The 27,778-nt window shown below is 41.1% G+C and overlaps 1 protein-coding gene and 1 pseudogene across 1 annotated transcript in view; both read left to right on the forward strand.

The window, feature by feature from the left end:
* Positions 1-27,778, forward strand: part of ZNRF2 (zinc and ring finger 2) — an 85,154-nt gene that overhangs the window by 46,882 nt on the left and 10,494 nt on the right. The window contains exon 2 of the mRNA XM_074945593.1: positions 9,849-9,944. Coding sequence (XP_074801694.1) covers positions 9,849-9,944 — 96 coding nt within the window. The remainder of the gene's footprint in view (positions 1-9,848; positions 9,945-27,778) is intronic.
* Positions 5,781-6,294, forward strand: LOC141981661 (small ribosomal subunit protein uS13-like; annotated as a pseudogene).

Consider the following 27,778-nt stretch of genomic DNA (forward strand, 5'->3'; position numbering starts at 1 on the left):
TTGATTACAAATATTTCCCCTGTAAAAAAACAAAAGAAATAGTATTTTTCAATTCACCTAATACAAGTACTGTAGTGCAGTCTCTTTATCATGAAAGTTAAACTTACAAATGTACAATTATGTACAAAAAAATAACTGCACTCAAAAACAAAACAATGTAAAACTTTAGAGCCTTCAAGTCCACTCAGTCCTATTTCTTGTTCAGCCAGTCGCTCAGACACAGAAGTTTGTTTACATTTGCAGGAGATAATGCTGCCTGCTTCTTCTTCACAGTGTCACCTGAAAGTGAGAACAGGCATTCGCATGGCACTGTTGTAGCTGGCGTCACAAGATATTTACGTGCCAGATGTGCTAACAATGTATATGTCCCTTCATGCTTCAACCACCATTCCAGACGACATGTGTCCATGCTGATGATGAGTTCTGCTCGATAACAGTCCAGAGAGTTGTGGACCGATGCGTGTTCATTTTTATCATGAGAGTTAGATGCCACCAGCAGAAGGTTGATTTTCTTTTTTAGTGGTTTGGGTTCTGTAGTTTCCGCATTGGAGTGTTGCTCTTTTAAGACATGTGAAAGCATGCGCCACACCTCATCCCTCTCAGATTTTGGAAGGCACTTCAGATTCTTAAACCTTGGGTCGAGTGCTGTAGCTATCTTTAGAAATCTCACATTGGTACCTTCTTTGCGTTTTGTCAAAGCTGCAGCAAAAGTGTTCTTAAATTGAACATGTGCTGAGTCATCATCCGAGACTACTATAACATGGAAATATATGGCAGAATGCAGGTAAAACAGAGTCGGAGACATACAATTCTCCCCCACGGAGTTCAGTCACAAATTTAATACATTATTTTTTTAACAAGCATCATCAGCACGGAAGCATGTCCTCTGGAATGGTGGCCGAAGCATGAAGGAACATACGAATATTTCGCATATCTGGCACATAAATACCTTGCAATGTCAGCTACAAAAGTCCCATGCAAATGCTTGTTCTCACTTTCTGGTGACATTGTGAATAAGAGATGGGCAGCATTATCTCCTGTAAATGTAAATAAACTTGTTTGTCTTAGCGATTGGCTGAACAAGAAGTAGGACTTGTAGGCTCTAAAGTTTTACATTGTTTTGTTTTTGAGTGCAGTTATGTAACAAAAAAACTACATTTGTAAGTTGCACTTTCGTGATAGAGATTGCATTACAGTACTTAGATGAGGTGAACTGAAATACTTTCTTTTGTTTATCATTTTTACAGAGCAAATTGTAATAATATAAAGTGAGCACTGTACACTTTGTATTCTGTGTTGTAATTGAAATAAATATATTTGAAAATGTAGAAAAACATCCAAAATTTCAATTGGGAATCTATTGTTTAACAGTGCAATTAAAACTGTGATGAATCGCGATTAATTTTTTTATTGTGATTAATAATTTTAGTTAAACATGTGAGTTAACTGCGATTAATCAACAGCCCTTTGTGTGTGTGTGTGTAGGGGGGTGTGTGTGTAAAATATATATATTATATTTAAAGGCAGCTGATTGAAAATGAGGCTCTAAATTTCTTCAAGACTAGGTTAAGTCTTTTGCAGTGGCAGGAAGCAATAGCTAGATTGGAGAAAGACCGCTCCCTTAAAAATCTCTGCTGCTGTAGCTTCTGTCAGCTGCTTCACCCTCTCTCTCTCTCTCTCTGGTGACAATGAAGAGGAGATGGATTGTGATATTGAGTCAAATCTTTTCATTCCCTCCTTGCTACCCATTTTCTGCTGCAGCAGATAGTGATGAGCACCATAGGCTTTATTTCAACTCTGCAACTATTATTGGGTTGGTAGTCAAACAGTTGAATTTTAAAATTTAGATCTCAGGCATTATTTCTTCATTATACTCCCACCTCTCTTTCATATATAGTCTGCAGTTCCTTTCTAAGTCCTCTACCACCGTTGGTCAAATAAGATTGTCTGCTCCTATATGTCTCACCCTTAATTATTTGTATCTGTCAAAACTGGGCTGAAAGCAACTTAAAGTAGTAACTTGTTAAATTGTTTCTCATGCATGCTTTTGGATCTGTCAGATGAACTCCAGTGGTATAGATTATTATGGCTTTGCCATAGAAACATTTGGCGTAATGTTTATAGGGCATTTGAGGTGTTAATTCTGAGCCTTCTTTCTTTCTGAACTAATGAAGATATAGGTGGATAATACCCAAATCTACAAGTACAGTGTTGTTAAAGGTTAACACTTGTAATGAGAGGCCCCAGAGGGAGAAGAGATCAGATTAAGGATTGCTTTTGGAATCTTGCTGTAGAAAGATGGGTGAAGTGACTTTTTATGAGAGGGCTGATGGCAACTGTTTTGAATGTGAGTACTCCTGAGGGAATTCTGCGCCAAAAAATTAAAAATTCTGCACGTAATATTTTAAAATTCTGCAAGTTTTATTTGTCAATAAATAAATGTGGCAGTTTCAGCATGGCAGTGGGGAGCACAGGCCGCTGGCTGCACAGAGGTGGGAGATCAGCCTGCAGCCTTCTCCCCCGGGACATGGACTCGGTAGTGAAGCTGCATCCAACCCTGACACAATGCAGGGTCTGGGCCTGCCCCAGAAACACCCTGGGGCCCGGCCCCTCCACTCCAGGAGCACCAGGTGTGGGGCAGGCAGGCTCAACCAGGCAGGATCCTGGTGTGGGGGTGAGAGGGTTCTGTGTGGGACAGTCTTGGTGTGGGCAGCTCAGTGGGGGGTATTTGGATACACAGGCATTGTGGGGGGGGGAGGTGTGGTTTCCAGGTGCAGGGGCAATGGGACTCTCTAGGGGGTTTCTGGTGAAGGTGATTGGGGCTCAACGAGGGGGTCTGGGTGCTGGGGGAGTGGGGCTTGGTGGGGTGGGAAGTCTGGATGTAGCTAGTTGGGGCTCAGTGCGGTGTGGAGGGCTCATCGGGGTGGTCCAGGAGCAGGGGGAGTGATGGGTGTCAGGAGGCAGGGGGCCTGGGTATGTGGGAGCTCCAGATGCAGAGATTAAGGTTTAGTGGGGTGGGGTTTAGGTATGGAGGGCTGGGTTTTTTTTGGATGTACAGGATCAGGCTTGGTGTGTGTGGGGGGTCTGGGTATGGGGGGGGGGGTCCAAATGCATGGGGCAGATAGGGGAGCAGCTTCCCATACAGCAATGGGGGCAGGAAACAGGGGAGCATGCTGAGCTTCCTGCAGACAGGGAAGGTTTCTTGGTGTACGTCTGACCCAGCTCCGTCTGCTCCTTGTAGAGGAAGAGGCAGTCCTGTTCTTTCCTGCCTCCAGCCCAGCCGGGACTAACAGCTGATCCTGGCGCAGGGTAGGAGCCACTGGCTAGGGAGTCCCTGGCCCCGTGATGATTTACCTCTCCACTGGCTGCTCTGGGTGCCCGAAACGATGTACAGTAACTCATCACTTAATGTCATCCCAGTTAACGTTGTTTTGTTATGTCCCTGATCTATTAGAGAACATACTCATTTAAAGTTGTGCAATGTTTGCTTATGATGATGTTTGGTGTTGGGGGCTTGGGACCAAGGTGGGCCAGCAGCCCCACTATCAGCTCCCCTCCACACACCTCCCAGTGCCTCCCTCCCCCCGGCTGCCCTACGGATCAGCAACTCCCCCCTCCCACCCCACGCCTCCCGCCCACAGCAATTAGCTGTATCGTGGGTGTTCAGGAGGCTCTGGTTAGGATAGGGGAGGAGCAAGGACATGGTGCACAGCTTCCTCCCTTTCTCCCAGAGCCTCCTGAATGCCACAAAACAGCTGATTGCTGTGGAGGGGAGGCATGCAGCTTCCCTCCTCCCTCCCTGTGTTTTAGGCCTGGGGCAGAGCTGGGGTTTGAACTCCCCCTGGCACTCTGGAAAGTCAGCACCTGTGCAGCCATGCATACGCCATCCGGAAGAGGGAGTGGTGTGCTCCAAAGGGATAGCGTGGGTTCATCATCACGTTCAGTTTCCTCAGGGAAATGTTTGCAGCCACTGTCCTGCATGTGTTGTGTCTCCTCCCTCCTGCCTCCCTCAGTGCTGCCTTGTAGAGGTGGCCTCCTCGGTGCTGCCTTGTAGAGCATGAGGCTACATTAACAACAACAAGTTAACCCTTTAGGGCTCGGCCGAGTGCTAGTTCATCATTTAACAGGAAGACATTCCCTGGGAAATATCCCACCTTAATATCAACATGGTTGCTTTAGGAGAAGCTCAGGGAGCTCATGAGCAGGTCCCCAGATAATCCTCTGGTTAGAATTGTTTGAAGCTTATACTGTGTATTGTGACAGGGCCGGGCCAGATGGCTACAGGAGAGTAATAGAAGGCAGATATATTAGCTCCAAGTTAAGTAGGTACCTTACCCAGGGAAAAGGTAACAGGGAACGTTCCAGAACAATGAGGAACCTTCTGGAGACAATTAAGACAGGCTGATTAGAGCAGCTGCAGCCAATCAAGAAGCTGCTAGAATCAATTAAGGCAGGCTAATCAGGGCACCTGGGTTTAAAAAGAAGCTCACTTCAGTTTGTGGTGCACGTGTGAGGATCTGGGAGCAAGAGGGGCTAGGAGCTGAGAGTGAGAACGCATACTGTTGGAGGACTGAGGAGTACAAGCATTATCAGACACCAGGAGGAAGGTCCTATGGTGAGGGTAAAGAAGGTGTTGGGAGGAGGCCATGGGGAAGTAGCCCAGGGAGTTGTTGCTGTCGCACAGCTGTTCCAGGGGGCACTCTAGGCAGCTGCATTCCACAGGGCCCTGGGCTGGATCCCGGAGTAGAGGGCAGGCCTGGGCCCAGGTTCCCCCCAAACCTCCCAACTCCTGGTCAGACACAGGAGAAGTTGACCTGGACTGTGGGTTCATGAAAACGGCCAAACTGAGGGCTGCCGTGAATCTCTGAGGTGAGCAAATCCGCCACTAAGCGCAAGACCCAGCAAGGTAGAGGAGGAACTTTGTCACAATATGTATATAATGTCTTTTGTCCGGCTAAAAAAATTTCCCTGGAACCTAACCCGCCCCACCCCACTCCAGTTTACCTTAATTCTTATGAGGAAATTGGATTCGCTTAACATCGTTTTGCTTAAAGTTGCATTTTTCAAGAACATAAGTGCAATGTTAAATGAGGAGTTACTGTACTTGTGCTGCTAGGGAGGAGTGCGTGACTGCTCTTGCAGCTTCCCTTTGCTTCCCTGTCAGTCATTTTTCTTTGGGGGAAGCAAAGACATCTGCGGGGGACATGAATTCTGCACGCACATTGTGGCGCAGAATTTCACCCAGGAGTACATGAGGTAGGCTTGGCAAGCTGGTCAATTAATGTCAGTTTACTGCCCTGGTTAAATATCAAAGATTGCAGCAAGAATGCCCTGATGTAAGCTGTGGCCTACCTTTCTGATTGCATCATTTTGCTGTCTACTGTTAGCAAGCCTATTCAGTGTCTTGCTCACTCATTTTACTACATGCTAATGCCACCTCTGGGGTAAAAGGTACATTAATTGTAAGATGAGCATCTTGATTGAATGGAGTCCTTCTAGAACAAACATATGTTTGTCTTTATTTGTATACCATGCCATCAATGCTCGGGCAGTTTACAAAGCACATCAAACAAATTTAGACATGGTCCCTGCCCTGAAGAGTTTACAATCTAAATTGACTACACAAACATACATAATAAATTAACTGAGAAGGGAATGGGGGAGGGAGAGAAGGGTTTACAGTCTTCCTCCCCCAACACAAAGAAAATATGCACAGTCATTAAGCTGCTTGAAGAGTTGGCCTGCTGGACTGGGCGAGACTGGAGTGCGGAGGAGTCACCATGTCTCCTGTGATCCCTGAGAAATTCCAGCACATTCTGCGAGTGCTCAACACCAACATAGATGGGCAACGGAAAATCACCTTCGCCATCACCGCCATCAAGGGTGTGGGTCCTCGTGGTGCTGAGGAAAGTGGACATGGACCTGACCAAGAGGGCTGGGGAGCTGACAGAGGATGAGGTGGAGCGTGTCATCACTATCATGCGGAACCCCCGTCAGTAGAAGATCCCCGACTGGTTCCTCTACAGGCAGAAGGACGCCAAAGATGGCAAATACAGCCAGGTTCTGGCCAACGGGCTGGACAACAAACTGCGTGAGGACCTGGAGCAGCTAAAGAAAATCCAGGCACATCAGGGCTTGCGCCACTTCTGGGGACTGCGCGAGGACCTGGGGCAGCTAAAGAAAATCCGGGCACATTGGGGCCTGCGCCACTTCTGGGGGCTGCGCGTGTGGGGCCAGCACACCAAGACGACTGGGCGCTGCGGCAGAACCGTCGGTGTCTCCAAGAAGAAGTAGTGTCTGCAATAAAGTGGTGTTTTCCGAAAAGTGCATTTAAGATAATTTTTTTCTTTTGTGGTTGCTATGTGATTGGCTTATTTCTGTTTAATTTATATTTTCTGTTCTAACTATTCAGCCTTGAATACCGTTCACATGGAACTGCTATCCTAACATTGGTAGAAAAGTCAAAAGTTCATTTTTAGAACTTGATTCAACTGTTTCACATTTTTGAGTTATTCTAAATCACTCAAGTAACTTTTGTAAGTAGGCATTTCTTTTTAAGGCTAAGCTGACCATAAAGTCTTAATCTTCAGTGTTACTGTTACTGGTCTAACGAATGAGTGCTTTAAAATATTTGACCATTTGTGACAATATTTGATTGGTCAGTTGACCAGTTGTCCAGTCAAATGCCCAACCCTAACATGAGACAGGATGAAAAATCATTGTGGAGAGGGAATTTGACTAATGGATGTGGGAATGGGCTCAGAAAATGAAAATATTTGATAATGTAAGTAGTTGTTTTAGACGATGATACCCCAAGACAAAGGGGAGTATTGTTTTGATGGAGATGACTTTTTAATTGAGGACGTGATTTCAAATAGATTTCAGATGTGAAGGCAAGGATGAATAGGAAATTTGATATGGTTTGGAGAGTTGAGATTATTAGCAAAATGTGATCAAGAGGGAGAAAAGTTAGAGGTAACGTGGTTGATGAGATAATAGCAATAGGTGTTTAAGTTATCGGTTGAGATTAGGAGAATTTGACTGTCATGACAAAAACAAAGAAATTCTGGAAAAACACTGACTTGTCCTGTAGAATAGTGGTTTTCAACCAGGGGTACATGTACTCCTGGAAGACCTCTGCATACCCCCAGGGGTATATCAACTCATCTAGATATTTGCCTAGTTTTATAACAGGCTACATAAAAAATACTACCAAAGTCATGCAACTTTAGTTTGTACTATAGACAACAACTTGTTTATACTGCTCTATATACTATATGCTGAAATGTAAATACAATATTTATATTCCAGTTGATTTATAATTATATGGTAATGAGAAAGTAAGCAATTTTCAGTAATAGCATGCTGGGATACTTTTGTAGTCTTACGTCTGATTTTGTAAGCAAGAAGTTTGTAAGCAAGCGGTGAAACCTGGGGATAGGAAAGACAAATCAGACTCCTGAAACGGGTACAGTAGTCTAGAAAAGTTGAGAGCCACTGCCGTGGAAAACAGACCATTTCACGTTGGTTAGTGGCTGAAAAGATGTGCTCAGTACATATTTATAAATATCACTTGGTAGAGAACACTTCCTCTTGTGTGAAATCATAAGACTGAAGAGACTTCACATGATCACTTTCTTAAAGCTGTTCAGTCTTTGGTGTTCTGAACTCATCACACCCATCAACAGTCACTTATTTGTCTTCAATTTTAATCTCTGCCTCCTTGTATCTTGCACCAAAAATTAATAGTTTTTTGTATAAAGAGAAGTTTAACAGCAGGAAGAAATTCATTGCACAATATTGGAAGTAAATAATGATGTTTGAAAAGTTGACTCCACATCTGTATTATGTTTAACAGATCAAAGCTTGTAGGAATCATTAGCTTAAAAGTGTGGCATCAAGTCATTTGATATCCTTGACTGACTTCTCTGCATTATGAATGATTTAGTTCTAGAGATAAAACTAGTAGTACCACTGAGGGATAATGTTGCAAAAAGCCTGGGAGCAGTCCTTCATAAGAACGTAAGAATAGCCATATTGGTCTGACCCAATCATCCATCTAGCCCAGTATCCTTTCTTCTGACATTGGCCAATGCCAGATGCTTCAGAGAGAATGAACAGAATAGGGCAAGTTATCAAGGCATCCATCCCGTCATCCAGTCCCAGCTTCTGGCAGTAAGAGGTTTAGGGACACCTAGAGCATGGAGTTGCATCCCTGACCATGTTGGATAATAGCCATTGATGGACCTGTTCTCCATGAATTTATCCAATTCTTTTTTGAACTCAGTTATACTTCTGGGTTTCGCAACATCCCCTGTTAATGAGTACCACAGGTTGTGCATTGTGTGAAGAAGTACTTGCTTTTGTTTGTTTTAAACCTGCTGCCTATTAATTTCATTGGTTGACTCCTGTTTCTTGTTTATGTGAAGGGGTAAATCACACTTCCTTATTCACTTTCTCCACACCATTCATGATTATGTAGACCTCTTAACATATTCTCTCCTCAGTTGTCTCTTTTTTCATCCCATGTTCAGCTGGACATGGAGATGGGAGACTAACTGTCTCCACCTCCATAATTGCTCTCCACATTCATTTTTTCTTCATCTTCATCTTCCTATTCCTCTTACGCTATTAGCCGAGGATGATTGCTGAAGGCTAGCTTTGAATGTTTTAGGTTCACATATTTTTTGTTGTATGTTGTCTAGTGGTTATACTCATTAACAAGCTGTTAGACCTTACGATGAGCATTTTTTCTTTGAGACAGCTTATGCTCCACTGCAGAGCAAACCAATTCCATTGATCAAAAGCAGTCTGCCACTTGAAATTTCCTTGGGATGTGGGTTCCAAGACTTGACCAGCCAATCTTGTTCTTTAGTTAGAAGGCCACTGTCATTGGTAATCACAGATATTACAGCATTAAGCAAAGTGTCGTACACCATTATGGCATTGCATCCAGACTGTCTATTATCCCTTACCTCAAATCAGCTTGGGCTGTGATCTCACAAGCTAAGCAGAGTCACACCTGGTTAGTATTTCAATGAGAGAAGTCAAATTAAAACTCTGCTGCAGGAAGCAATATCAGTGGTTCAGTAGATGAGCTGACACCTCTGAGTTAATATTAAATCTGTGCCCCAGTGTGTGGTATTAGGGGATGTGGTAGTCTTGAAGCTGCAGTCTAGTGTTCCTAATTGCTTGTGGTCACTAAAGGTTCCATACATTCTTTGTAAGAGTGAAGGTGTTAACTCGGAGCTCCTATCCAAATTCAAATTTTAGTGACTACATTCTGTCTACCTTTTAATTCCCATAGCCATTTCAGTTGGTTAAGATATTCTCCACATACTGTCTTGAACTGTTTTAAAAGTTGCTCTGAGTTATTAAACAACTGTCATGTTCCATTCCAGTGGTATGTCTGTAATAGGTGAAGAGACTCCAATACATTATAGGTAAAGATTAAATACTTTTGGGGCCTGATTTTCAAACAGGGCCTGAGGGCTTTCTTTGAAGACACTATTTTGTGCCTGCAGGATTTGCACCTGCAAAGCATTGCCATGAAAAAGTATGCATGAAGTGTGAGACTGATATAATAGGGTCAGTTTCACTGAGTGCAAAACTGTGCCTTCCAAAAATAGTGGTGTGTTTGAACACCCATGTTCTTTGAGATTTTCCAGAATCCAGGGAACTATATAAATGTCAGACATTTTATTTCTGTTGAATCCATAAAAGCTACTGGTTCACTTTGGTTTTTAAGGTGTGTAAAATTTTGGATCCAGTACAAATATATAGCTTTCCATCAGAATAGTTCCTGTGGTCAGTAGCTCTATATATTTATATATTTATTTTTTTAATAGGATTCAAGTGCCCTGTATGTTCAAAGTTTGTATCTTCAGATGAAATGGATTTGCATCTTGTGATGTGTTTGACGAAGCCAAGGATAACCTACAATGGTAAGTAAGAAGTAACCCAATATTTATTCTTCATTTTAACTGTTTAACTGGGATAAACATTCTTTTATTTTAGCTGTTGAGAAGCTTTTCTGATTTTGTGTGTGTGTGTGATAGATTTTTATATATATATAATATAAAAAATGAATTAAACATGTATGCAGTGTAGTTGTAGCCCAGGATATTAGAGACACAAGGTGGATGAGGTAATATCTTTTATTGGACCAATTTCTGTTGGTGAAAGAGACATGCTTTTGAGCCACACAGAAATCTTTTGTCACAATTAGATAGTAATACTAGTGTTTACTGTGTTAGCTATATTTTAAAAAATCCCCAAATACCAAAAACTTTTATTAGTTAAAAACATCCCCAGAACCAGTATATATCCGTTACAGCTGAAACAAGTCCCCATTTCATCTCCTGCAATGTGGCTATTCCATTTAATGACAGGCACTCAAGGTGCCTTTTTTGTCTTGGGAAAAGAGCATATCTTTGACAGATGCTGTCTGACACACTTTCTCCAAGAAGATGCAGAAGGCAAGAGAGGCCTGTCATGAACTATTCTTCCTGGAGCACTCAATGAGAACTTCTTCAGAACTGGAGTAAAAAGGGCCTACTGATCCTGAACAGGCTTTCTTGGTCAGTGCTCCCATCAATTGTGGTTCAACTGTGAGCTCTCAGGCTCGCTCACCACATGTCAGTCATCATAGATGAAAATGTAAAGTAGTGAAGTCCTCCACCCAAGTCATCTGAGAAGGGTAGGAAGGAATGTTATTTCCACAGTGAGCACTGGTCTAGGTCACCCTCCCCAGGACCTTACCCTAAGTTTTATCAAAGATTGTCTCAAATTTTCATCTAAATCAGACTGTCTACCTGCCAGTCTTCTTTTCCAAGCCACACTCCAACCAGGGGGAATTGGCACACCCTTGATTCAATTAGGGCTCTTTTATATAATCTTGAGAGAAGACCAGTCAACATTCTCACCCTGCACTACTTCCTAGTTTTGGACTTCAGCTCAACCGCCCAGTTTGGCAGGGTTGTCTTGCAATCATCATTTAAATAAGACTTCAAGCACCCACCTCCTGATTGAAGTGACTGGTTGATAGTTATCAAAAGCAGAATACATATAAATGATCATTTGAAGAAGAAATAGGTTTCTTACCTTATAGTAACTGTAATTCTTCGAGATGTGTTGTCCACATGAATTCCACAACCTGCCCTCCTTCCCCACTACTAAAGAGCCCTATATCATCTGGATTCTGTATTGGCAAAGGACCTGAGGGATGTTTGGGCCCGCCTCTCACCTGAGGCTGTGAGAGGCCATCTGGGGCACCAAAGCAGCATCAATGGATGTTGCTGGCCAAAAGAATCTGACCTTGCATGTATACGGCACATGTTCACCAGAAATGGAATCCATGTGGACAGCACAACTTGAAACAGTTACTGTAAGTTAAGTAACTGCAATAACAGTATTACTAAACTTTTTCCAAAGGATGACCACATCCATTGGAATTTTTAGTATGATCAAGTAGCATTATACACGCATCGTGGGAGCAGTGACCCAGTTCAGTTCTTTGTCTTTCCTATGTCCGAAATGTCACTTCCCTTGCTTTGTCTAGTGTGCCACAATCCAGGGTAGGACTTCCTGAGTTGCTCGTTAATTGCTGAACAAGAAATTTGTTTAAAGATGGTTGACAGTGACTCTCCACCCCAGTGTCTGCCTGGGAATTAATTTGCTTCGTGCCTGCCCTGCCATTCCCTCCCTTTCTTCCCATCATGCCAGAGAGACCATTAGAATTTAGAACTGTAGCAAAGAAGGAAACAGGGTGAGGGAGATCTGAAGTTAGGTCCTTCCCAGTCTTCAAGAATGTCATGAAACTCCAAGTGTAGCCTAGTGTGGTGTGGGCATTTTTGAATAGTTAGATATTAAGGCAGTTCTGTTCTGATTTAAAAAAAAAAAAAAATCTGTACTTCTACTTATATTTACATTTGATCATGAATCCGCTGAGAAAATCTCCTGTTTTGTAAGAATCTTCCTTCTCTCATCTTGGCATTTTGTGTGTGTGTATTAGGACTCAAATAACACAGCACAGCTAAAGTTAGGATATGTCTACACTAAAGACTTCTGCTGATATAGGTAAGTCAAGGGCGTTGATGAGATGTGATCCCAGACTAATGTAGCTGTATTGGTAGAAGTCCTTCGTGTAGGCACCGTTGTGTTGGCCAAACTTCTCTTTTACAAGTATAGCTTGTTCCCCTAGTATGGGTGGCTTTACTATACTTGTACAAAGCACAGCTTTGCTGGTATAGCTGCAACCAGGAGCAATGTTCCCTCTAATTTTTTCCATCCAAGTGCGGAATAAATTCTATTTGTGGATGTGCGCCACCAGTAGAAACAAAAAAACTTTGATATAATGTATATATTTTTAAATGTTACCATAGGGATAATTACTCCAGCCAGGACAGGAGTTCTAAAATGTCTGACTACTCAAAGAATTAAATTTAAGTGCAAGAGAGAAATAAAAATTATGAACTGCATAGACCAGTCATAAACTAAAATAACATACTTTGAAAGAATAAAATTACAGAGGATATATGTTCATTGCAGGAAGTACCAAGAAGTAACAACAATAATAATACAAGTATGTGTTGTGAGGTGAGTGTGAAAGACTGTGTGTGTGTGACACAAAGATACAGACTCTGTGTGCTGTCTCTTTAAGGCACTCACTCACTACCTGGAAGACTTGTTGCAGCAGCTTTCTCCTGCTCAGAGTCCTGAGCCCTGTACCCTCTCCCCTGCTCTGGGGAGAAGGGGTACAGCGGGAGGGGGACACCCTGACATTAGCACCTCCCCCCCGCTCTGATAATCAAGTACGCAGCACTTGAATCACTCCTGGGTGGCCGCCCGACCACGCATGGTTTTCTGGTACAGTGTATCAGTAAAGTGTTCCTAGTGTAGGCATGGCCTATCTAATGAGGCACTGATGTATAACCCATTGGTGGTGGGGCAAGTTCCCTGTATTCCCAAGTAGACTTCCAACTCTACAAGGCCATATAGAAGGGAGCCAGAGTTAAATAAAGAAGGATTATAAGTGTGATATATATATATATATTTTTTTATAATGAGTTTAAAGGAAGTGTAAGTAATGGAATTTGCTTTCCTGCCTTTACATTGCTGTTGTAATTGTTTCCTGGGTACAGCTTAATCTCTCCATCAAATTGCTTCTGGAGAGGTATTTTTGTATATTTTCCTTTGCTTCCCATATTTAACCATTGCTGTCTTGACAAAATCCATCCAAAGGGAGCAGAATGTTTCCTTATGCCAGCCAATGGTTACTTCTGAGTATTAGTAAAAGATGTGGTTTACAGAAAAAGGGGCCACATCTCCTTACAGTGTGGACAGGCAGGAGCAATATATTTGGAGAACCCTGTGCATTTGGTAAGTCACCTAGCTTGAACACTTACTACTGTATCAGAATTTGAGTAAACAATGGGTAAATTTTCAATACAGGGATTTAAAAATGCAGTTTTCAATGCTAATGTGAACAGCTCTGCCATGCTATATGGAATCCTAACCCCTTTAAGAACTGAACATATTTACTATTGGTATTTGACAAAAGTTCTGTGGTAAGATCCTAGGTTTTGACAGGCTTTGATTTTTTTAAAAAGTGTTGATCTTTTTGTTTAGATTTTAGAATGTAATGTCCATTGTCCTTCGGAAAGAAGCTATTTCTTAAAGTTTGATAAGACAAAGGTAGTCAGGATGTGTTACTAAAGGTTTACTTGTGACCTAGTAAAAAGTTACAAATTCTCCTGCTAGAAAATGGAACTCTTCTTGTTCCTTGGCTGAGCGGGAAAAATCTAACAGTCTAATCTCCTGTTGTTCGAGTGTGCATGCCTGGGAACATGGACGTTTTGATGAGCGGTTTGTTAGGCTTTAGCCATGGGTGGAATTAGGGTTGAGGAGATGTTTCTACTTGCTGCATGGTGCTCTATACCAGTAGTTCTAAGACTTTTTTTTGCGGACCACTTGAAAATTGCTAATGATCTCGGCGGACCACTTCATGATCTTTCCAAATGTTGTTTGTATTAATAGCTAACTGTTGTAAAGCGCTTTGGATAAAAGTGCTATATTAAAAAAAAAAAAAAACCTTAATTATTAACTTTTTTGTTCTACAAATAAAAGCACATGACTCATATTTTAATATCAGTAGTCTTACCTTTCTAATGCGATGGATGTGCCCTCTCTCCCCCACCATGGTAGCCCCCGAGCTGGGGCTGGGAAGGAGGGGCATCTCTCCCTCTCTCCCCCACTGCAGAAGCCCCCAAGCCGGGGCTGGGAAGGAGGGGGGGGTCTCTCCCCCGCCACAGAGCTGAGGCTGGGAAGGAGGGCCATCTCTCCCTGGCAGCCGCAGCCCCGGAGCTGGGGAAAGTCGCCTCTTTTGTTTCTCTGGCCGCTGCAGCCTTGCACATCCCAAATGCCCCCCACCCCCACTTCTCACCCCACTGCCCCCTCCCAACTACCCCCTATTGCCCCCAAGGCCACCACCTCACCTTACATGTGCGTCTTCTCCAGGTTCCAGGTATCTAATTAGTGGAGCCACACCTGCGCGGCTCCACTGATTAGGTGGGTGGCTCTTGTGTGAGGCTGCCCAGCCGCGCACCTTAGAGGGAACTATCCGTGGACCACCTGAATGGAGCTCGCGGACCACAGTTTGAGAACCTGTGCTCTATGCCATGGCAGAGGCCAAGAGTCATATTTGCCCAGCTGACTCTGATGAAGCTGGGACAACATCCAACTGCTTCTGTTCACGAGATGTCCTCCTTCCTCACATGAGCATGAAGTTGCCAACTACTTCCTTTAGTAGTGCACATTCACGCCCTGTGCCTCCAAAAATCCTTCCTTTAAAAAAACAAACAAAAAAACATACCAGGACTTACTGTCTTAATGGTGTCCATGTTTTGTGGGTTAGAACTTGGATTACCTTCTTGTGTTGCCTTTGTGCTCTTGGAGAATCATGGACGTGGAAGGGAGGACTGCTCTGCAGAACCTCTTATCTTTCTGGCAATATTAAAGTATAGGTGCTTCAGAGAGTAATATACATGAATAACCATAGACTGTATGTGCAATCCATGCAGAATATTTTCGAAAAGCCTTTGAAGGGAAAAAAATTTAAGGAAAAGGAGTGGCAAAAGAAATGTCTCTGGCACTGAACTAGTTTTAGATTCCATCTCAGAGAAACAGATTCCTTTTTTGACAAACCTTGCAACCTTATTCTGTTTTGAAATAATCTTTGCTATCATGTTAGACTTCCAGTCCTCTTTATTTCTTAGAGTATCTAAAAATTTTAAGAAGTCCTCTGTTTCTACAGCCAGTTTTCCTCTTAATTTTTTTTATATTTGTAAATTATTTTGACTGTAGTTATTTATGTTTCCATAGCTGAAAATTTTATTTCAGAAAAAGCAGCTGAAGAAAATCACTTACATGAGAGTGATGTCTGAAGTGCTGTGTTTTAGTGTTCCCAGTTACAAGTGGGGAACAGGGGTGTCTTGTAAAGCACTACAACAGCTCTTCAAATAAATTTGAGGTGGCATTGATGGGTCCTGTTCAGTCCTCTTGAACTAACTAAAACTCTCATGAAGACCAACACAACTGTGAGGGTAGGTGCTGTGTATGTTTTAAAGCTATGAGTGCAGATCTTATCAAAAGATGGAATGCAGAAAACTTCTAAATCTTAATTGTTTCTATATTGGTTTTCCATGAAGCATCATCAGCATTTTAAAACTGAGCCATGGATCCAGATTTTGACATATCAAGCATTGCTCCCACTGATGTATCTAACTATGGAACTCCTTGCCAGAGATGAGTACAATCCTGATCAAATCAGAATGAGCACAAGCCTGGTGATCAGCCAAGGTGAAGAATGTGCCTTTACAATAAAACTTTTCCCAAGAATCAAAGCTATTGATAAAGCAAACAAAAAATTGTCCCACAGATTCTGTATAGTCATACACTTATAAATGATGGATAGGACAAGAAAATGCAATTTGTTCTGGCCTTTTGTGTTCCTTATTTTTATGAAACTCTTGGACTCCACAGTGATAGGCACTATATAAAAATATGAATGATAATTGGGACTACTGCGTAATCATACATTCCATATCAACTTAATTGTGGGATGAAGCAGGAAGAGAGGATGGGCTCTTTTGTAGGAATATAGCATGTATTTAAAACGCTATTTTTGTCATTGCAGAAGGAGCATAGAAAATTGACATTTATGTAATTAAATTTAAACGTTTTCATAAGAGAACTTGGTTACCAAAGACAAGTTTATTGCTGTTGTCACAATCTGTTCCCAAATTGATGTGAATAAATTGAACAGTAATCCTTTGGGGTTAATTTATCACTGTATGTTTCTGTACATCCGTTTGAATTGCTTTGTTTAAAATCTTCCATTTATACAATCTTGATGGTACCTTCCCTAAAATTTTGTTTTGCCCCTTACCTAAGTCCTGAAGACTTTTAAGTGGAGTGGGGAAGATGCAAGAAATGGAGAGAGAGGTGCCTCATATGTCTTCCCTTTTCCCTATCAGGAAGGTATAACTGGCAGAAAATTTAAATAATGTATTGGGTGAACTTTTCTAGTTTTGGTGAGGAAAATTGATTGGCTTCCATTGAGCTCTCCCCAGAGAATACTGTGCCTCAAACTGAGGTAGCAAAACACTAGAAGCTTGGCTAGAACTTCACTTTTCTGTATTCCTCTTTAATGAGCCATTTCTGCCTTCCATTGGTGTCTTTGTTCTTCTCCCTAACCTATTGTTGCGTCCTTTGAGTCTTTCTCTTCCTCCTTCCTATCGGTCTAAATTAGATGAAATCAAAATGTGTCAGTGTCTCCCTCTATCGTCAAGCACACTAGACATAGAGAATTTTTTCAAGGTAGTAAAGATTTTGCTTAGACTGACTAATTGTTAGTGTAATTTTTAAAGGGAGAATGTCAAGGCATTTAGTGTGTAAACTTAGTGTTGCACAGTTTCTTACTCCAGGTAACTTTGATATTCATTTGTTCAGCTACAAAAATAAGTGAAATTTGAGCACTGTCATCCAAAGAGACATTTCAACAGTTAAACTATGTCAACAATATAGCATTGTCTATGGCTTTTGGATTTATATTTAAAATCAATTCAGGTTTTTTCTAAACCATAAGATTGTATGTGGCTACTGCTTTTATATTCAATGATCTCGAAAATTAAGGTAGAAGATTAAAGTAACAAAATATTTGATGGAAAAACCAGGAAAATAAAGGTCAATATTATCTTATTACAATCAGTTATAGTGGTGTTTGAGCCAAACAGAGCATACACATGGCTCAATATTCCAATATAGTAAAGCAGCATTCAAAGTGACTTGAGCCACAGCAGTGCAACTGATCTTAATTAACAATAAAAGAAAGCAGAGTGGAAGGGGAAAACTGTACAAATATACATCCTCATTTTTCTTCCTATTCTGTACTGGTCCAGACACGTGATATAGTTCCTTCCATGGAGAGAGAGCAGTAGAACTGACTTCTGATTACATTCAGGCCTGTATGTAAGAGGGTTACTGGCCCAGAATCCTGAGTTGAAACTGTGTAAGTAATAAACCTGCTGTATGAATTAAAAGTAATCAGCATCTTGATCAGTTTAATTATTTATTTTCATTAATATACACACTCTGAATGCTGTGTTGACTAGCAAGGATGGAGATGGGGCTGGTGTAAATGACTCTAAGCAAAATTAAAGTACTAAATAATGCTACTGCTTTTCTTTTATCCAAATGCTTGGGATTTTCAAAACCCACTTTTCAAGAAAAGATGGGCTTCCTGCCTTACGGTTGTTTGCAAAATCTTTCTGTCAAAGTGTTTTAATAAGCTGTTGAGAAGGTATGTATTGCTGGAGATGTTGATCCAGTCTCTAAGGCTCTCCTGATTGACCTGCCAATGGGATGCATACTGTCATTCAGGTGTAAGCTTAATTAAGTGAGTTAAGCAGCTGTTTGGACAAAGGTCATTGCTTAATTCACCACCACTAACAATAAAAAAAAAAAAAAAACCCCAACAACCCTCCACTGATTCTGCATTTCTGAAGGTGAGCAAAAGAGAGGGTCAGTTTTGGACAGTCTCAAAATAAATGTTACTGGATGCTAGACATACAGTCAGTACATTGGAATATGTCCTTTAAAATAGAAATGATCATTTACATAATTCAAATGCAGTGGAGGAGTTTCTTTAATCTATAATATTTGCAAGTTGTGTGTACCAGTTCCTTAAGAAGGGATAGAAGTGAAGCGGCATGCAGAAAGTCATGATCCTGGTGTGTCTCCAGGTTGGCTGTCAAGCTGTTTCTTCAAGAGACTTGTTCTCAGAGATCAATCAAAAATATTGCCTAAATTGTTTGGGTGAGAGTCTGTGTCTTCTTCCCAAAAGGCACAGCACAGAACTCTGACCGGAGAAAGTGGGGATTAAGGTGGCTTTAAGCCCTGTTTGTGCTCTCCAAATCCTGGGATGTTCTGCAGGCTGAAGGGGCTCGCAGCATAACTTAGACATAAAAATGGCCATACTGGATTAGCCCAATGGTCCCTCTAGCCCAGAATCCTGTTTGACTGTGTCTAGAGGGAAAGAACAGAATAGGGCAATTTTGAGTGATCCATCCCTTGTCATCCAGTCTCAGCTTCTGGTAGTTGGACGTTTAGGGACAACCACAGCATGGGGTTGCTTTCCCTGACCATCTTGGTTAATAGCTGTTGATGGACGTAGCCCTTAAATCAGTGGTTCTCAAACTTTTTTTTTGCGGACCACTTGAAAATTGCTGAGGGTCTTGGTGGACCACTTCATGATCTTTCCAAATGTTGTGTTTACCTTTAGCTAACTATTGTAAAGCGCTTTGGCTATATTTAAGTGCTGTATTTAAAAAAATTAACGGTTTTTTTGTTCTACAAATAAAAGCACACAACTCATATTTTAATATCAGTAGTCTTACCTTTCAGATGCGATGGCTGTGCCCTCTCTTCCCCGTTGCAGCAGCCCCTGAGCTGGAGCTGGGAAGGACAGGGGTCTCCCCTGCCGCGGAAGGCCCCGAGCTGGGATGGGAAGGAGGGGGGTCTCTCCCTCGCCACAGCAGCCACAGAGCTGAGGCTGGGAAGGAGGGCCATCTCTCCACGGCAGCCGCAGCCCGGGAGCTGGGGAAAGTCGCCTCTTTCTCTGGCCGCCGCAGCCCTGCATGTCCCAAATTTCCCCCACCCCTTCTTCTCACCCCACTGCCCCCTCCCACGTGCTCCCTATTACCCTCGAGGCCACCACCTCACCTTACATGTTGTGATGAAGTGGGACTGTTCTTAATGTTTCCTCTGAATACTGTAGGGGTGCCTCAGTTTCCCCTATGCATTTCTTAAGTCTCTAGGTAGTGGGATAAGGGGGTGTAATTATTGCAGAGCAAAAGGCCAGTGTACATAAATGGCCAACACTCTGTCTCCTGGCAATTGATGGCCTGGGCCCTTCCCCCCTGCAAGATGATAACTAAAGGGTTGGAGAACAAAGGAATCAGGTGACCTCCTGGCCCAGGAAAGGGACAAAGCTGAGAAGAAGAGGGGGTGGAGGATGAGTCAATTTTGGGGCTGGCTGGCGATGTGGAGTGAAGTGCAGACGTGGTTGTCTGGCTCACTGCCCCACAAAATGGACCCAGCTGCGGGGTCCTGTTCTCTGTTTTAGACTGTGTTGCTGTCCTCTAATAAACCTCCGTTTTACTGTCTGGCTGAGAGTCACGTCTGACTGCGAAGTTGGGGTGCAGGACCATCTGGCTTCCCCAGGACCCCGCCTGGGCGGACTCGCTGTGGGAAGCGCACGGAGGGGCAGAGGATGCTGAATGCTCAGAGGTCAGACCCAGGAAGGTAGAAGCTGTGTGAGCTTTTTGCCCTGAAGACAGTTTGCTCACAGAGAGGAGACTTCACCAGAGTCCTGACTGGCTTCGTAGGGAGCAGTTCCAGAGCATCGCCTGGGGACTCTGTGACACGTGTGCATCTTCTCCAGGGTCCAGGCACCTAAATTAGTGGAGCCATGCCTGCCCAGCTCCACTAATTAGGTGAATGCTCCTTCATTGTCTTGTGTGCGGCTGCCTAGGCGCATACCTTAGAGGGAACTGTCCGCGGACCACTTGAATGGAGCTTGTGGACCACTGGTGGTCCGCGGACCACAGTTTGAGAACCTCTGCCTTAGATGGTATAAGACCATGCCTGCACTATGGGTGCTATAGTTGCATGCCTATGGCATAACTATGGAAGCCCATCATGTGGATGCATACTACATTGATGGAAGGGGTTTTCTGTTGCGGTAGGAACTCAACCTTCCCAAGCGATGGTAGCTAGGTTAACAGAGGCATTATTCTATCATCCAAGATGGTCAAAGCCACAACCCCATGCTCTGGATATCCCTAAATCTCCAACTGCCAGAAGCTGGGACTGGATGACTAGATGGAGCGCTTAAAATTGCTCTGTTCTGTGCATTTCCTCTAAAGCATCGGGTGCTGGCCGCTGTCAGAAGACTGGATACTGGGCTAGATGGATTATTGGACTGACCCAGCATGGCCATTCTTAGGTTCTAAGTCTTTAGAATTTGTACTGTGTCTATCTGTTGGTAAGGAAGGCCTTCCAGTTTCCATATTGGTACAAAAGAACTTGTCCAAAAAAAATTCTGCATAAGAAATGTTTTATCCTTGACTCTTTTTTGTCTTTTGTGATTCATGTGGAATGCTGAGGGCTGAACATTGGCTTCTTCTCAACGAGCTGTAATTCTCTTTAAACCCATCCCACAGTAGTGATCTGCACACAGCAAGGGACAAATCAATCTAGGTTTTTGAGAGAGCATGTAGAACCAATAAAACCTGATATGTGTTGCTGAAAGTCTTAGAGGAAAAGTCATCCATATATTAAGTAACTAAAATTCCCGTGGCTTTTACTTCTTCCCTTCATACACTGTTTCTAAGCTTACTCGTCATACGTAATTTCTTTTTATCTTGTTTTGGTACTGACCATAAAAGGAAGTGCTAAAGGTAAATATTTTCATCATTGTAGTATCTAAATGCCCTTCAAAACTAAGGATATACCTGTGAGGTAGTCCAGAATATTTTTTTTAACTGTTTCAGAAAAAGGTCATTCAAAGCAGGTTAGAGAAAATATTTATATTTTGCTACATTCCTTTTTATACGTGTGCATCCATTGGACTGCTTTTATATGATGAAAGTGCTGGGTAGTGAGCTGCAGAAACCTGAAATGCCGTATAAATGCCCAGTAGCAAATGCAAACTCATTACATTCTGCATCATGTGATCCACCTGGATAGGAACTACCCACCACGTCCTACACTTAATCAGTCTTTAGTTTTGAGAGGTCATTCAGAGGATGTCCTAAATCGGTGTCTGCAACTGCTGCAGTCTTGTGACTGCTGGGAATTTTGCTACAGGGTAGACACTCATTGCTCCTTGTCTTTCAGGTCATTTCTGCAGTGTTTAAATTTGATATTCCTAAAAAATTGGATATTTTAGCATTTTGTTAGAAGGAAAGTGACTTATTTTGTGGAGTCAATCTGTGGAGACTGTATCCATCAAAATATCTGTCCCTTCACTCAGTCTCCTAGTTCTAGGAACACTGTCCATGAGTCTGGATTTTGAGTTATAAGTATTTTAAAACTAGATTTAAAAAGTACATTCTAGATTTTTAATTTTTACTTAGATTGAAGAATAACTCTAGGTTAGTAATCTTCCTTTCATGTAACACCACAAACAGTTATACTGGCACTGCAGTATCCTCACTAGAAGAGTTTTTGCTCATGTTTAGAATTTTTTCTTCTAAAACCCTACAAAATAATCAGCAATGCTTTTTGCTGTCAGAGAATTTCCTTAACATGTAGAATATTTAAGGGCTTTGTCTAAACTAGAGTTAGATATTTTTTTCTCCTCAGATGAAAGCATCACTTCAAAATCTGTTGTACTTTCAATTATTTGAATATCGTGCTGTTGTTTTACTACTGAGTCTTCAATGCAGAATTCCATAATTTTATTTTTTTTGCAGGAGATTTTGGCGGTAAATTTTTTTTTTTTTAACCACTGTCGCAAAATAAATTGATTAAGACTATATGTAGTAGTGAGAGCAAAATCCTCTCATATATAAATCTGGGATTATCCTCAGTCTTTACATAGGAGATATTTACCAGCTTTATGTATTATTTGAATTAGATCCAATGATCCTGCAATAGTTTTAAAACTGTGTCTACTTGGTGATTATATAGTGACAGTATTAGGTTAATGTATTCCCAGTATGTAATGGAATTCTTTCTCTTTCTAAAGTTTGTATAATTTTCAGTTTTACTTGGCTATATTTTGTTCTGCTAAGGAATTCAACCTACAGTACTAGTACAAAACTGAAATATGAAATACTGCCCTGCTACATTCATAGTAATGGGAAATGTTACAACTGAATGATATTAACATTATGGAAACTCATTAAAACTTCATAGTTAAGGCTGTAGGACAGTTTCCATTCAAAGACTCATTTTAACCCTGCGTTCCCCTGATACCTTTATTAAGTTAACAAAAATTGGCCTGAAATTTCATATCCTAGTCTTGGATTAGAGGAGATAGTTTTCTTCAAAATTCACATTTAATCATATAAGCCCTTCTGAGTTTTGAATAGTTGAGTGAACTATTCATAGCAAAATATTTATTTAGCTATTTGTCTGCAAACAGTATTTGAATTATGAATTTTGCTCAAAATTGTTCAAATACTTTGTGAACGTATTTTAAGTCTGTAGGTTGATTTACAGAGTGTTTGCTTCACATCTGTTTATAGTGACACTGGTTATCTACGTCATTGCTGTTATTTTTCGTAGATTGGTGATAGAAACTTTGAAAATTACCTTGGAAATCAAAGAACTAGGATGTTTTGTCTGTGTGACTTTTTATAATGTAGGGGAAACCACTGGGTCACTGTCACTGCCAGAATTGCCTGAGCTATTCACCATTAGTGTAGAGAGGACTACAGTAGGTTGAGTTAATGTAAAGCAGGCCAGTATAAATCCAGCATTTTTTACATTTTAATTTGAGGTTGGAGGGTGTTTTGGCCTTTATCTGAAGCGTGTACTTTGAATTACGTTTATATACCCAATGTGATTAGGTTTGGAATAGGAGTAGTTTGCAGAGTCGTTTGCCTTGAACAGGAGAAATAATCTTGAGGAAATGTTTTGCAGTGACTTTGCTTTACTGCCCTAATTTTTCTGATTCTTGCTTCAATCTAAACTGTACTTGCAAAACCTAATTCTAGCACCATGGCTGCCACTAGTGTGCACTCTCAGCCTAGTTCTGTCTCCTGGCAGTCACGCAAAAGTTATAGAATCCATATGCAAAGATTTCTGGCACCAGCATCTCCACCTTAGTTTCCTCCGTTCTGCTGTCTGCCTAATCACTGATGCCAGGAAAAAGGTTTTTCAGGAAGCGACTTTGTGCCTTTTGATTTTAGCTTTCTGTTGATAACCATGAATTAGGCTAGGAAACTGAAGTAATCCCCAGATTGCAACCTTCACTCCCACCATATATAGTGTAGCTTGAGTATACCGACACTACATGAAATCCAACCCCATTCCAGGCTTGTGCAGAGATGCCTGGTAAATTTCTGAAAGTGGAAAAGTAGTAGGCAAGCTTGCTGTGCTTCAGTTCTGAGACTAGCAACAGGACTTCGTGGAGAGTCAAGGAGAAGAAGACGTATGCATTATACGTGTGTTGTAGATTAGCCTCTGTGCTATTTCAAATACTTTTTCAAATTTTTCTACCTTTGTTCTGTATGTAGTATTGGTAAGATTATATGTTTATTTTTGAGAATGAAGTTGCAGAACTGAGTACGGTAACCAGTGTTTTTACAGTATATGTAAGTCACAGTGGATATCTGTTTCAGAGTAACAGCCATGTTAGTCTGTATTCGCAAAAAGAAAAGGAGTACTTGTGGCACCTTAGAGACTAACCAATTTATTTGAGCATGAGGTGAGCTGTAGCTCACGAAAGCTCATGCTCAAATAAATTGGTTAGTCTCTAAGGTGCCACACGTACTCCTTTTCTTTTAGTGGATATCTGCTTATATGTTGATGTCTGGTGTCGGAACAACATGGAGAGGGAAAATAGGTATAGTGTTTGTACTCTACGTAGAAAATTGTGATGTGTTAGTGATAGTTTTAGGGAGCAATACTTAGATGGTGGGATATAAAAATGATATCTCTACTAAACTGGAGTAGATAGAGGAGAGGGAGGGACAGGTATTTGGCATCTGGTAAATGTCAAACTGTTGTAGCAGGTTCATTACAGAATGATGAATTTTGTACCTTCGTAGGTGTCTCCAACTGCAGCTTGTTCATTAGAGTATGGGCTAAAATAGCAAGGACAGGTGATGTATGTTATGTCCTGCATTATAGCAATGTCTGAAAAGGCACAATGTGAACATGTTTTGGTACCACTGGGATGTTAGTGGTAGGTTGTTAAGGGATACAGGATGGGGGTAAAGTTAAGATTTTGCAAGCAACCTTAACTCTGAATTTCTAGATTTACAAATGTAGCATTAATATAGAAGTCCCTGTGGTTTCAATAAATGCAATATTTTATAGGGAATTTTAGCAGAAGCAATTGATAATACCCAGGCTTTGAAAATTCCACTTGCCTGTGATTAGCCATCAGTGTCCTGATTAAGAGCCAGTAACTTTTGTGGAATGTAAGTTTTCATTTAAAAAAAAATGCTTCTCAGCCTCCTAGTTTTGAAGAAAACTTTCCACATGTGAACCAAATGTAACTGTTTTAGTGCTGCCTTCCTAAGACTGCAGACAGGCAACATTGTTGGAAAGCTATGAGCAGCAACAGAGGCACTCTGCTTTGGAGTGACAAATGACTGGTCGTCTCATTTTTTGCTCCTGATACTTAGAGAACCCTATGAGCAGCAAATAATCAGATCTTTGTTTTGTTGCTGCTTGGACAAGATTTCAGTAAAGATACATCATGATCTTCTGTAGGAAAGGGAGAGGAGAAAATAGAGTGAAGCTGGGAAGGGCAGAAAATAACAAGCCAGAAAGATGTAATAAAATAGACTGATAAATTAGTATTTAATAAATATATTCAATGAATTTTCACAAGTATGTTGATTTGGCAATACTTATTTGTGGTGGTCAACCAATTTTAGAGTTGGTCAAATACTATTCAGTGAATAAATAGATTATTTTGACAAATTTCAATTGTATTTCTAGAACAATATATTATTCTAATGTTCTTCTGTACTATTTGGTCAGCCTTGATAGCAAATTACACTTGATTTGATTAAATAACTTGACTGTCAATGTTCTAATTAAAAGCAGAATACACAGCTGTTTTTTGTTTGAATTTGGGTAGGCGGGGCCTTTGAAGGGGCTGTCATCAGGTATTTTTTCACCCTTGTGAGTAAGCTTTAATCCTTGGGCTAATAGGTGGTGGGGTATAAATATTTCAATCTCTGCTAACTATTTTAATTTAATATATATATAATTGTGTATATATAATTAATTATTGTATCTGGGGAGTTTCAAAAAAGCTGTGGTGGTATTTTTTTAAATTTGATACAGTATGTGAAATCTTGCTGTGATGGTTGTACTTTCATCCAGTACTAAATATTTTGGTCTAAATGCGGGTATGGTGTGTAAACTGTACTCCATGAATCCCACGATAAGATTTTAGAAAAATCTACCATATACCTACTAGTTGAAATACTAATCCTGTTGGCCAGAGGTAGATAAATATAAGGATGGGGACTTGGGCAAATCATGGTAAGAACACCAAACCCTGCTTGGATGCTCCATCTTTTATGTCAGACTCTGGCTAGTAGCGTCTCTAACAGCTGAAAGGGAGGATGAGTTTGCCTCACCCCCTTCACTTCCTCATTAGTGAAAAATATGTCTCCACTCTTCTCCCTCTTCCCCTAACCTCCATTTTTATAATACCTGTAATGTAGTAACATCAGCGTATGTTATGATTTAAAACCTTTTAAAAGACTTTCAGTTATTTTCCCTTTCTTTGTTAGTGTGGAATCATTTGATCATTTCACTACCAGAGAAACATGAGAAATGTAACTGGCTGCTGCACACTGCAGTGGATCAGCAAAATATTATTTTAGCCACTAGTTTCCATGACAAATGCATTTAAGAATCAGTGTTAAATGTACCTTAAACTGACTTCCATCTGGTGTGATCTATGGCTGGTACACTGGGTGGTTGTGTATAACGGGGACAGTTGGGAATTCTGACTGGATCAAGGCATGAGGTTTTTTTCATTCTTTATGGTTTATCCAGTTCTGCTAATTTGACTACATTTCATTGCTTTTATATAAGTTAAATATAAAGTCTCTTGGGTCCCTGACTATAGCCAGTTTCGCTGTTGTCATTCTGTAAATGTTATCAAATATGAGAGCAATTTATGTTGGCTTGGAATCTATTAATATGTTGTGCATTTATAATAGTTGGATATTTTCAGTTAGACATCTTAACGATTTAGACAGGTGTTTTCCTTGGGCACATGAGTGGGTGGGTGGGAGGGTGAGGGAATGCAAGAAGTTTGACTTGCTCACAATATATTTGGAAGGGTGAGCATACAAACATTGGAAACTTCATAACCTGTTACAAAGTCTAATAGTATCTTTGGATACCAGGTAGAAAAAGAACACTTTTTGTAGAACCAGATGTGTCTGCCTTTGTATTACCCCAGAGTATTGCAAAGATACAGAAAACTGGTATCAAGACTATGGAATACAAGTTTGTGCATATACAATAACCCAGGCGTATAAAGAACTGAGCGTACAGCAGTTCATATACATTTTTTATATCTTAGGAGCCTTTTAAGCATCGTAAGTGATTTTTTTTTTTTTTTTTTAAATTGGCAGGGGTTTGGCCTTGTGTGTTGTAAGACTGTCTTCAGATATGTAAATGTTTGTTTTAAAAGTACTTTACACAAAAGCCTGCAGGACTCCTGCAGTCAGTTTTGGGACTTACTAAAGTGACACCATGCTTGAGTGTACTGGGGGAGAAGAACCTAGTCCGTGGTTCTGTGTGCCAGCTGCAACTCTGAATGTAGTGAAACCTCTGATTAGAGCCAAGTTGTTCTGTGACAAAAATGTTCCCGTTGAGTGTGAGTGGTATATATGCATGTGAATTCTTTTTAACAGCGTTTGTTTATATGGCCATAATGAGGAGGTAGAATAGACATGTTCAGAGGACCAAGAGAGCCATGTTGCAGCAGTACCTGTAAAGAGAGGAGTAGAGGGGGAGAGAAGCAGTGAGAGGAGTAAACCCTTGGAAAAAGCTTAGAATCCCCCTGTGAAACAGACCAATGTACCCCTAGCACCCTCTTCTGGGCAAATTCTTAATGTCTTGGATGGAAGTTTCAGCAGTAAATGTGAGATTCTGCAAGATAATATGGCACTGTTTCCATCTTTTTATCACTTGAGAATAGTAAATGCCCGTAATGTTCATGTAAAGTTCCACTTCTCTGTTAAAGAGCAACAGAAACCAACTGGAATACCCTCCCCCCCCCCTTTTTTTTTTTTTTGTAGACCGCCTACAAACAGTGCAAATATATGCTGCGTTTTTCCTTTTCTTCATTACTAGAATATGTTGTTTCTTTAGAATTAGTTTGTTTTCTCATGCTGGCTATTCTCCATATGAAACCATAATACTCTGAAATAATAATATTCTCACAATAACCAACTTCTATGTCAGAGTCAAAAGACTTTGAAATTAAGCAGTTCAGCTCTTAAGA

This window comes from Natator depressus, chromosome 2, assembly GCF_965152275.1.
Source record: "Natator depressus isolate rNatDep1 chromosome 2, rNatDep2.hap1, whole genome shotgun sequence".
Lineage (NCBI taxonomy): Eukaryota > Metazoa > Chordata > Testudines > Cheloniidae > Natator > Natator depressus.